General features: G+C 31.4%; 1 protein-coding gene across 1 annotated transcript; it reads left to right on the top strand.

Annotated features, from left to right (window-relative positions):
• Window positions 1-1,445: 1,445 nt before the first annotated feature.
• Window positions 1,446-3,406, top strand: LOC134697518 (GS homeobox 1-like). Its single transcript, XM_063559797.1, has 2 exons — window positions 1,446-1,851; window positions 3,006-3,406. Exons 1-2 carry the CDS (start codon window positions 1,446-1,448, stop codon window positions 3,404-3,406), a joined length of 807 nt encoding a protein of 268 aa, XP_063415867.1.
• The last annotated feature ends 10,214 nt before the right edge of the window (window positions 3,407-13,620 follow it).

The raw sequence follows: 13,620 nt of genomic DNA on the forward strand, positions 1-13,620 counted from the left end.
ACCAGAATGTAACTGCTGTACACAAGACGCGCGGTTTTTTCTACGGAAGACCCATCAATGACGCTCGAATCATATTTAAGATTAAATTCATATAAGTTATATTATAGGTGAATAAACTAATATTATAACAGATTTTTCTCTCAAACTACATGTTAAAAAAACTCATTACAGACACAAAAAATAAATTCGTGTACGCTAGACACGCTTTTTGTCAATAAAAGACTCGTCAATGACGCTCGAATACTAAAAAGGAAAGTTATTTCTAATATTTGATTGAATTTGTGTTTTAGATACTCACATTTTCTGACATATTTACATAATTTCGACCATAAGTGATGATACTGACTTAGTATCAATGTAATGAATAATCTTCATTGAAATGGAATTATCAATTCTTCAAGGAAGATGCAAGCATTCAACATCGAACACATTTGAAATTGTGACGTTCGCATTTACAGCTGTGAAAATTCGGATAATTCACTACTTTGCATAAGATTTTTTATTTCTTTATTTTAACTTTTATTTTTTACAATTGATGGATGATTGGGATGATTTTTTCAACGGAGAACCTTTATACTTTTTATTCTGTATAAAAATTGTTTATGTAATATTATGAAAAATTTAAACCAAGATAAAATAATGAATTATTAATAATCTATCCAAAAATAAATAGCGCGTTTTATTTTTATTTCAATTTTATGTGCATGATTAATATCTATTAGAGTATGTTCTAATGACCATTGATGATAATCATACTTAACTTGTATCAAACAATAATTTCATCAGTTATAATTTATTTATTTTTGACACATGAATACGACCTTGTGCCCCATTACACCCAAAACAATAAAGTGTAATATTTTTTTATGTTTGTCGTTGTCTATTAATTCAAAAAGATTATCGGTTTTAAATCAACCAGTATTTCAATCTAAACATGGTCAAGAAATTATATTAAAGGAACATTTTTCTTCAATGATCTTGTTCTATTCAAATAATGGCCACTGCGCGTGTAGGTCGCGTGCAAGACAATATCAGATGGACATTTTTCCAATTTGATCATTGACATCTCCGATTGGTTCAAGTGACCGCGAGGACAGAAAACACAAGATATTACAATATTGATACGATCGTAGTATAAATGATCATTAAGAAACGATCGCAAACCACCCATCCGTAAAATGAATATTTAACAAATGATTATGGATGCTATTATTTGCGTATGAAAGGACTAAGAACAGTTCCTTATTGCTGATTGATTGAAAGTTTCTTAAGCTATATTGACCACGTGAATGGAACAATAGAACGTTATCCGTATAAATATCTTACTATGCAGTCTTATTTCTTCACTAAAACTAAATCGACCGTACCCGTTTAATATTTATTCACACCAGTGCCTACTAAATGAGTATCAGATAGGAATCACAGAATTAATTATTAATGACAAAATGTCTCGATCTTTTTATGTCGATTCTTTGATTATGAAAAGACCAGTTACACAGAGTTTAGGCAGCACTAATCCTGTGGCTATACCTAGTGCTTTAAGACATTCTTTGCCTGCCTCCCATATGCTACCGTCTCATCCACTACCGTGTTATCCTAGACATTCGACAGAAATGTTGAGTTTTTGTTGTCCACTGTGCGTCCACAGTCCAGCGCCATTAGTACCACAAAGCAGTGCTTCGATTCCGTCAAATACACCAACAAGTTTTATCAGTACAACAGTCACGAGTCTGCAAAACCAGAACTTTAACTTCCAAAAACAAAAATCATTGGAACATAGAAAATTAATGCAACAAACAGAAAAGGAAAAACCATATTTGGATATAAAGAAAAAGTCAATTTCCAATTTAGGTAAGTACGATAATTTATAATTAATGATAAATATTATTTAATTTATTGAGGCTGGATTTTTTAATAGCTTATTTTTTTCAAGTATTAATTTTCCTCATTTTTTTTTTTAATTTGTGAAGTTCTAATGTCTATTGTTTCATAGTTTTTCCTTTCAATTTTCTACCTTCACTTGATATGTTAAATTATTTCTTGCATGATATCATTCAGAGAGCAAATTCGAAAAAAAAATATATTTTAGAAAAGTCTTCGTCATACTATTTGAAAACAATAGAGCAGATTCGTTAATTATTTACATTTGTTAAAAAAAAATTGTATTTTCATATACAAATAAAATCGTGTGAGTGCTGACGTTTTAATAACAATTGCACTTGTTTTTCGTTTATTTGATCGAAATCCGATTTTTGGCATTTCACTGATGAAACTTGATTTTCTATTCTGAAAACCATTACAAACTTCTTAAAAAAATTTAAAACATTATTATTTGTCAAGACAGTAATGATAAAACAATTTTCTTGAAGAACTTTATTTATATATGTGCTGTTATTGGCTTTGAACAAGCTTTCAGTAATTGCAAGTACTCATAGATCGGTACTTTGCGTCTTGTGTCTTTCTTTTATTCTCTCTCTCTCTCTCTCTCTCTCTCTCTCTCTCTCTCTCTCTCTCTCTCTCTCTCTCTCTCTCTCTCTCTCTCTCTCTCTCTCTCTCTCTCTCTCTCTCTCTCTCTCTCTCTGAATTGTACAATCTGATGGATCAAGCGTTTCCCAACTGATTTTAATAGATCTTCTTAATATATAGTGCTAATACGCCACAATACAAAGTAAGAGAAGGGTTAACGATTACAAACAAGTTTAATTCATCGACATTATATATGTCATAGGTCTAAGTTAGTGGTTGTCGTTAGTTCGAGTCGGACCATGTCTGTTTTTTTTTTTTTTTTTTTTTTTACCATAAATTTGGTGGTTTTTTTTTCTCGTTTGAATTAATTCATATTTTGTCATGTCGGGGCCTTTAAAAGATCTAGGTTTTGCTCGTAGTTGCAGGCTGTACGGTGACTTATTATGGCTTAAATCTGCTTCTTTCGGGCACAGTTGAGCAGTGTTCTCATTGATCTTTAAATTATATCTCTTTTTAAATATCTATTATCTATATTCCAGGTGTTACAAGTTCTACAGAGGATATCAATAGCAGTAAGCGTATCCGAACAGCTTTTACAAGCAACCAACTTCTGGAACTGGAGAGAGAATTCAGTACCAGTATGTACTTATCAAGACTCAGGAGAATTGAAATAGCCACATATCTGAACTTATCTGAAAAACAGGTCAAAATTTGGTTTCAAAATCGTCGGGTAAAATACAAAAAAGAAGACTTTGGAGAAACACAAGAGAAATGTAATTGTTTAAGGACATGTACATCAAAATCAAGAAAAAGAAAGTTGTCAGGAGGTTCGACAACTGAATCAGAGGTATTTCATGAACATGAGAAAAGCGAAACCATGGACGATTTATCTATTTCTTCGGACGACATGGAATGTGACCATTCTTGTAATACGAAATAGCCACATATAGTAGGTTAATGGGATAATTGTGCAATGTAATCATACCAAGTGCCATGAGACAATTTATTTATGTAGACAATTATATAATTATAAACTGCTGTCATTGTTTTATAAGAATTAAAATTATATTTCATATACCTGTGTATCTATGTTTTTGTCGATTGAATGTTAGTAAAACATAAAATACATAAAATGGAATCCTCTGCACTATAAAAAGTAATGTTAATTAGAAATAATTGGAGAACATGTGAGTAAATATGTCCTTGGCTTACTGTGTCTTCCTACAGCTTAAAGAGAACGATTTTCTACCAATCAAAGGGGTTCTAAAAATCCATTTTTTTCTGTTCCATGCTGTAAGATCTTTCTGTTGTCAGTGTTAAACCAATTAAAAAGAATATTTATATATATATACCCTAAATCGTCCGATTATTTTCAAAAAGTGTCCTCCATCGACTATTCAATATATATTTAGTTTTATTCGAATTACGTTAACCACCCAATGATGTAGCAATAGGAACATTAGTGTTTACACAAACAAAAAGAAAACACTTGTACACTTGATAAAGCGGCATTAAAAGTTCTAAAAGAGAAGCAAGTTTATAACTAAGAAATGTTCAAACTGATAAATCGAAAACTAACAGAAACTGCCATGATAAAAGTACAGAAGCCCGCCCTCGTTGGATGTGAGACCCGTTGATGGCATTTAGCTGTTTTCTGTTCCTTTGTAGGTCTCTTGTCTCTTTGATGCATTCTCCGTTTCCGTTCTCTAATATAAAGTAAACAAATACAACATAGAAAACTGAGACTGAGCAACAAATCAAACTAAAAGTTTGGCCAGTGGGGAGGTGGCCTGTGAATTTAAGCAGATCATGAGAACAACAAATGACACGTACGAGTTGAAACATAGAAATTCTTCTATATAAATTTATAAGTTATTTTTCTAAGGTGACGGTCCTTTGTAAATGAAAATGAAATGAATGGCGTAAAAGCTTCATTGTTCTATTCCTTGTAAACAAAACAATTTTACAACAAGGCGCATTTTTTTACTTTGGTTATTAAATAGTGTTTGGGTTGTTTTTTTGTATTCTTTTGATAATTTATCTATTTTAATGACACGAATAGAAAAGAAAATAATTTTGAAACAGTTATTTTTTTCTAATCGTGGCTCATGTTCCTTCTTACCTCTTTAAAATATTTGAATTGTGACGTAGTTCGTTTTGGAATGTTGCATGACGTTCGTCGTTCGCTTTGAAAAACAAACCACGTTCTATTCTTTCAAAAAGACGTGATTGGTGTCAACATTATATTATCACAGTCATCTGTATTTTGAACATTTCAGAACACTAACATTGACTTCTCTACGGGAATTGCTCGCCAAAAATTTTATTTAATCTTTTTAAAGTTAGTTTCTTGGTCTTTGTACAATTGCTTGTTTTTGCTTCGTCACATCACAATGACACCCTTTCGGAAGTGATTTACTGTAAATAGCTGCAATACGACCTGCCAAAATCTGAATTTTCCTATTATATAAAGTTGAAGTTATTCTTTTGTTTCATGCTGTTTGCTTATTCTTGAAGTGTTTTGCCTTTTTTCATTAGATAATAAGGAACTTATACGCTGTATAAAGGCAACAGTAGTATACCGCTGTTCAAAACTCGTACATCGATAAACAAAAAACAAAATCTGGGTAACAAACTAAAACTAAGCGAAACGCATTAAATATAAGAATATAACAACGACAAAACATTAAAATGTAACACACACAGAAACGGACTTAGCATTAGACGAAATCCGATGAGAATAATAAATATAACATCAAAACCAAATACATGAATTTGGGATAGAAAAGTACAGTGACACGTCTTATAGTAATGTGAATTCACACTCAAATATAAGAGAAAACAAACGACACAACGTAAGAATGTAACACACACAGAAACGAACTATAGTATAACAATGGCCATATTCCTGACTTAGTACAGGACATTTTTTTTAAAGAAAATAAGGGTGGATTGAACCTGGTTTTGTGGCATGCCAAACCTCCCGCTTTAATGTCAATGATAATTATAACATTAAAATGACAACATAACATTTAAGGACTACAATACCAATAAAAAGGACAACATATTAGACAAAGAAAAACATGAATGATAGCTAACAAAAGGCACCAGGTTTTAAATTCACAACGCCAGAAGCGCGCCTCGTCCACACAAGACTTACCAGTGACGCCCAGATATAAAAGTACGAAAGTCAAAACAAGTACAAAGTTGTACAGCACTGAGGATCAAAAGTAAGGACAAAAATCCGCTAAAAAGTATGTGCAACGAATCACATAAAACTTTTGTATCTGTTTTCGCCAAAAATTATAATTACATATAAAGACTATAAAAATTGATAGATTCAGAATTATAAATTAATGTGAGTGTATAAAAACGAAAATAATAAAAACATACATTTATAATAATGGAACTACCATCTTATACGTTACAATGTATATTTTTTACATAGTTACAATTAAATTAGTGTCGTTTACTATGTATTCAGTATTGATTAACTCTATTTCACTGGTAATGCATTAACTGGCGATCTTGTTAAAATCAAACATTTCATGCGGATGACCTGAACATCACTTGAAACCCAAATTAACTTCTGCAATGCCTATTAAAACTTTTATGAGTACGACCTTGTGAACTACCAGCCACCGGAGAGTCACTTCATCTGCACTAATCGATCCTCGATGGGTGGGGCTCTCATCCCTTACACTGACCATAAAGTCCATTTAAATAAACTGTTTAGTATCAACAAGAATAAAATGGATATGAAAAGCGTGGCTAAGCCATAAAAAAGTTGTCCTTAAATAATGAAAATAAACTTAAAGAAGTCTGTGGTAAAGAATTCTTTTCAGGTCAAGAAAATATAATTATTGAGTCAACAATAAAAATCTCCGTTCTGTCGGTCAGTTTATTTCTATTGTTGGCTTAAATTGGGGAATAAAATCGTCAAAGTAACAATATGAAATAGAAATATTATTTTTGATTGAGTTTTATTAACATCTGTTGGCAGCCCAAATTAAGTTTAATAGGGAGAACAAATTAGTTTGTTAATAATTTCACAATGGGTCATCCCATTTAGTAAATAAATCATGTATAAACATTTATGGATTAAAAATGACCTAATACTTCCAAGGCACATATGGTAAGTGATGTTTTTGTTGAGAGACGTCATTTTTCCTTTTTATAACGAGGTTCTTTTGTGGCATTTTTACTTTTTATTCTTTTATTTTTTACTTTGTTTCATTACACCCCGTGTATTTAGGCTGCATTGTGGTGATAGGTCTAACAATTTAACAAGCTCCCCGGTGACCAAGACATTTTCTGTACCGTCATTGTTTTTGTCTTTACTTTTTAACAAGGTCCTATGTGATTTAGCACTGACACCTGAAACAACAGCAGTTAAGTAGATGGACTGACAATGACCTTAACATTGTCATTTAATTCAAAACCTCACAATGTCCATTTGGCCATCACAGCATGGACAAAAAATGAAGTTAATTTAGTGGAAAATATACTGAAAGAAGACGTACAAAGTTGGACGTTTAAAAGCATATCACATGCCAACATTTAAATCTGAGTTAATCAAGCATCTATGAAAACATTCAACATTTTCTAGATATTTCTAAATATGATTCAAGGTCTATGAAAACTGAACAATTTCAGAGTTGATTAAATCGATCTAAATGTCTGATGTGTCTTTAAACATTTGAATAAACAATAATTTAAAAATATAAATAATTTGACATAAAAAACGAGCGATCCGTGTGCTGCCTCCGTGACACGCACCTGCTTCTGAAGCGAAAACGTATACGTCATCTTTGACAGTGCTGATTTACGTTTTGTAGCGTAATGTATTTTAAAAAAGAATAAAATTGTACAATTGTGTAATAAGTGGTTTGAAGTCAGAGCTACAATTTTTTTTAATGCGGGTATTTGTTTAGGAGACAAATTGTTTCCCTGATGTTTAATTTTTCTTGACAGTTCAAATGATGGCACGTGATTAGGTGATAAAAGGCAAATTTTATACAAATAATTGTATTACAATTGTAGATTTATAGATGAAAGAAATAAAAACGAATTGAAGTTTGTATTACGACTGAAGGGTTTTATAAAGCGTGACAAATACACCCATTATACAAATAGGTGTTACTATAGAGGTAATAATAATGGATATTTTTTTCCAGGTATGATAATTATACTTCAGAATCACATTCAAACGATGATATAAAGTACAACATAACGGGTGCAAGATAATTATGTCTTTATAATTCAATTAGGTCAAAAGTCATTGACAGAAAGGTAAATAAATAAAAAAAGAAATGAAACGTATAATAAAAAGATTTTCAAATTCGAGGGTTCTTATCTTTAATGAAGCCGGACTAGTTATTTGTTCTTAGACCTAAATTTCTTTTATAGATGTGAAAATCATTTTTAAGCGCCTGTCCATTGTAGCGTATATACTTCGTATTACAAAACCGTCTTTGTGGACTCGTGGAATCTTGTTCGCATCGAGTTCAAGAGGTGGTGAGCTCCAACCTTTACTGGGTCATACCAAAGACTGTAGAATTGCTATGTGTTGCTTCGCCTTTAAGAACATAGCGTTAATGAATAAGAAAAATGAATGGTGGTTCTGGGTCACAATGCAGTGTCCGGCTATAGAATGTCGATACTACAGTAATTTTAGTAACTTCATCCATACTGAAAGTTATCGTAAAATCATTTCAGAATTGTACTTTTGGTTCATTTAGGATTAAACCATAGTTTTGGTTTTGTCGTGAGTGAAGATAATATCCAAACTACTAGTATTCGCAATGTATTTAGTATTTACATAAAGCAATTTCCTAAATAATATTATTATTATATACATATATAGATATAGGAAGATGTGGTGTGAGTGCCAATGAGACAACTCTCCATCCAAACAACAATTCAAAAATTAAACCATTATAGGTTAAAGTACGGCCTTCAATATGCACAATATGCACATTCACGGTTTAACAATCTGTCGACATCCGTATTTTGGCATTGCACAAGGTATTTTTTTTGTATCTGACTGTTAAATGCACCTTTCTCGACTTCCATTCGATGTGTACTGATTGATAACTTTGTCTAAGATAGATGTTTCTTTTTTGTTATTTGCTTTGAACTAGCTACACGTTTCTGTTAGTACCCCCAGATCTGTACTTTATGTCTTTATGTTGTTAGGATGATTAAGCAACTATTGTTATAGTGTATTCATATGTTGTGTTCTGTGGTACATAATTGTCGTAAGTAAGAGGGAGTATTGGGCGTCTGCAACCATGTTTAATCACGCCACATTCTGTATCAAGTATGAAAAAGAAGATGTGGTATAATTGCACATGAGACAACTCTCCACAAGAGACCAAATGAAATAAAAAATTAACGACTATAGGTTATCGTACAGCTTTCAACAATGAGCTACGCCCATACCGCATAGTCAGCTATAAAAGGCCTCGAAATGACAAATGTAACACAATCCAACCCAAACATTTAACGGCTGCTTTATGTACAAAAAAGAACGCAAAACAAATAAGACATCATCAAACGACAACCACTGAATTACATGATCCTGACATTGGACAGGCATATACATAAAGAAAGTGGCGGGGTTAAACTTTTTAGCTGGATCCCAACCATCCCCTTACCCAGGACAGCGATGAACAGTACAACATAAGAACGAACTACAAAAAATAGTTTAAAAAAGGCTTAACTCATCAGATTGAAACAAACAGATTTGACGTGACCGAGTATTTGAATATCCCATCAACAAAAGACACTTTGTAGATCTTAGATTACTCGCAGTTATTGATAGCTAGTTCAAAGCTACTAATGACTAATGAAAAAACACATGCTTCTAAGACTATATTATCTATTCGTGCACATCCAGCAACCAATGGATCTAGTGGAAAGACGTCATAAACAGTTAGAGAAAAATATGACCTTGTGCAATGCCACGATACAGGTATTATGGGGACGAAGTGCCCAATTACGGTAGAAAAATCAATGAAAAAAAAAGAAAAAAAAAATCTGGGAAAATTTCCCGAATTTTTCATTGTACTAATGAACTCAAAATCGTTAACGTTTTTTTTCAGATCTAGTTCCTGTTCCGGTTTTCCCGCATTTGCGCAGAAATCTGTCTTGTTTGCATGAGACTTTGATTTTTTTTTATATTTATCAGTCTAGTAAAACATAAGATTGGATCTCAATACAATTCAATTTTAATAATTGTTTGATATGGGAAAAAAACGTTACGTTACCTGATGAAAGCGTTTCTTTTGTTTACATCGAATATGACGTCATAACTTAAAGAACGTCACAGCTAATTCCCTAACAACAGACCCAAAATCGGGAACGTTACGTACGGTATTTCGGTTTCTTTTATCAACATGATTGAATTAAGAAAATAATACATACAGACTTCGTCCCCATTCACAGGTTATGCCTGCCTCATATTAACAGATTGTAGATCCATAAATGTGTATATGTATATAACAACAATATTTAGTATGCATGTGCCTTTCCCGAGACAGGAGCCTGTAATTCAGTGGTTATTGTTTATTTCTGTATATTATATTTGTTTTACAGTTCATTGTTTGAATTGTTTTACATTTATCCTTCAAGGAAATCTAACTAAGCGGTATTGATTTTCGTTTTTGACGTATGGTGTCTTATTGTTGCTTACTTCTGTATCATTTGATATCCGGTGGATAGTTGTTTCGTTGGCAGTCATACCATGGCTTCTTATTTTAAAACATGCAATAACAAAATTGTAATTGTATGATATCTTATCACACACTAGATAATACCATAAAAATAATCAACGAGTGTCAATAACTAAAAAAGTAAACACGATCGATTCTACAAACTGTCGGTATCTATAGTTTGACATAAGGACTGTTAATGTCTATACACTAAATCCATTGGTAGTTGGATGAGTTTATCACTACTCTGTATTTATTTTACTTCATGTCGTTTATTTACTAAATAAAAGCTATTTACTTTAAATATTCCTTTTGACAGTGTGTCACGGTCTAACTTTGGCTTTTGATTTAGTTATTGTCTTTTAATATTTTCCTTCTATTTACCATTTAACAGAAGTTCAAGTTTGAATTATCAATCAGCATCCTCACAAGTGCTTTATTATTATTATTATTTTCTCATTTAACGTTTTGTCAACGACAGTAACTTACTCAACATCTTAATAGATCTGCTGGTAGTACTACAATTCTTTTAAAAAAAATAGAGGTGAAAACATTTGACTTTTTACAAGTCCTCGTCAATGAGTGTCGGATTTGCATAATCTGTGTCAGAATATTTGTTCGAAAACATATTAGCCCTCATCCAGAACATCTTCAGCGATTTTACAAGCTGTTGGTTGTCCTATTCTCATACATTTAACTTTCAAATATTTCGCACGGTAAGAAAAGATGAAGGGTCGCGTAACCTCTATCTACTTATTAACAACACAATTAGTCTAGTCAAAATAGCTTTTGACCTCCAAAAAAATGCAACAAAATTTGTTTTTGTATTTTTCGATTCCAAATGGCTTTCTTTGTAACATACTAAAAGTCTACTAAGATATCTGAGTGGGAACATGGATTTGTTTGGGTGAAAAATAGCAAAATTTGTCAAAAATAGCTTAAAACTGGGAAAAGCTTGTTAAACATTCATTTTTTATGATAATCATTTCAAATCAAGAGTTTTACAACAGTTTACATAGTGTTAATGAAATAAAATAATAAAAAAAAATAGGTGTTTTTTTAATAAACATGGAATTTTAGGTGAAAACATCCGATTTTTGTTGGAATTTGAGATTCACATATCGTGAATTGATTACCAAAACAGACAGGGAAAAGATAAAAAATGGTAAAAGTAGTTCATTTAATTTTTCAATAAAGGCAAACACCATTATTTTAATCATTCCAAAACTTTACAGCAATTCCTTATTGTGAAAATGATGATTTTGGGTAAAATATAGCAAAATCAATCAAAAATCGTAAAAAACTGGAAATACACCAATTTGGAGTTTAAGGTGGCTGGGGAGTCTTAATTAAAACTGACAGAATTTTTTGATAGCTTGTCAAAATAAAGCTTTTATCATGCTTTTTTCAAAACTGTATTAAAAAGTATGGGTCACCGGACTTTTTTTCACGCTACAGGTTGCGCAAAATTGGCAGATTTTGTATAGATTATTCATGGAAAATTAAATTTTGTGTGATAAAACGAAAACGTACTATAAGAACTTTAAGATAAAATGTGAGAATATTGCTCTTATAACATGCTTTCAAATAAGCAAAAGAAAAAATGGGGTCACCGAACTTGTTTTCTTACTACATATCGAAATAGGTAAATTCATAACACTTTCTATTGTAAAATTTACTTTATCTGAGTTATCTCCCCTTATTTGTTAAAGTTTGAAAAAATCTAATCAAACACAAACAAGGCGTTTTTACAAAATTACAACTGAACTTATGTTAAAACACACAATTTTCTATATTTATATCAAAAGTCTTTTACATAATTTACATACAACTCTCAAAATTTGCACATTTCATCAAACATATAGACCAAAGATATCTGCTTATTTAAAATCCAAGATGGAGGAAGACACCCGAGCCACCTTAAGCTGCATTTGAATCACTCCAAAATAGAAAAATGAAAATCTTGATATTATTATAATTAGATCAAACAAAATGCATTGTAAAACAAATAGTAAAATAACTGATTTTAGGTGAAAACAACTAAATTTGTCTAAAAATCCTCAAAAACAGGAAAAAACTACTATTCATATTTTTTAGAAACCATTTTTTCGACAGACTCATGGTTTGGTGTCATAGTTTTGTTTATAGTTGCATCTACTAATGTTAAGAAGCTTATCAGGTCTGTGGAAGTGCCATAAAAATTGGATAAAGTTTTCCATTTTTGATTTCAAAACCATAATTTGTAGGATGTATGACAGTGGTTACTTACAAAATTTTTGTATACCCCTTCCAAATTTATTTCTCAATGATAAATGCCTCATATTGCAAGTAGGGGGTGAAATTACAGTCACTGTCACTGTAAAAAAATTTGGGTCCAGAATTTTCAAATAAAGTAGTGAATTGGTCTGGATGGAAAATGTTAAAATTTAGCACTTCAGAAGCTGTCAAAAAAAATTTGACGCCCTAAACATAAAACTGTCCATATTTTGAGTTACAGCAGATGATTTTTTCTATATTTTGATATAATTTGTCTCAAAAGTAGTACAACACATGTTCTAAAAGAAATGCACTACGAAGTAATTGTGGTCTCGGACCATATGATGAATTAGTACAGTAGCACTAATAGATCCTTATCTTCACCATTTACTATTACTTCTAAAGACAATGCTGTTTGCACAATAAGAAGATCTGCATCATCAATTGCATTCTTACATTTAATGTTATTATGCTTTAGCTTGTCACAAAGCACGTTAATAAGAACTTGTTTGTTTTAACTGTTTGACATGAAAAGTTCCTTTGGATAATAGATTATTTTCTTCATCAATACTACATAGTACATACATGTACAGACTTTTTTCTACAGAACTGACGATAGAACAGATCTTGATGAGAAGTGTCAAATCTTATGGAGGTCTAACCTGAGGCAGAGGAATGGGTGAATCCCACCGATCAAATCTGACAAAAATTCCAAAACATGACAAGCAAACATCCTTAAAATCACTTGTTGGTTAACATAGTATGAATTTAAGCATTGCACTTTTCATATACAGAATATAAATTAATTTTCACTAACGTCTTAATTGATTTCTAAAAAAACTATGAATTTTATCATTTTTTTTCCAGTTTTTGGCCAAATTTAGTTTTTTTCACCCAAAATCAGCTATTTTCAAATGAATTTAATTTGATCTGATTATTATTCTATTAAGACTTTTTCTATTTTTAGAGTGATTTAAAACATTGAAATTCCAAATTGGTGTTTTTGTATTTTTTTACGATTTTTTGATGATTTTGCTATATTTTACCCAAAATCACCATTTACCAAATTAAGTATTGCTGTTAAGTTTTGGAATGGTTAGTATAAAGGTTTTTGTCTTTTTAAAACTATCAAATGAACCTCTTTGTAATCAATTCACGCTTTGTAAATATCAAATTCCAACAA

The sequence above is a fragment of the Mytilus trossulus genome, chromosome 14 (assembly GCF_036588685.1).
Source record: "Mytilus trossulus isolate FHL-02 chromosome 14, PNRI_Mtr1.1.1.hap1, whole genome shotgun sequence".
NCBI lineage: Eukaryota > Metazoa > Mollusca > Bivalvia > Mytilida > Mytilidae > Mytilus > Mytilus trossulus.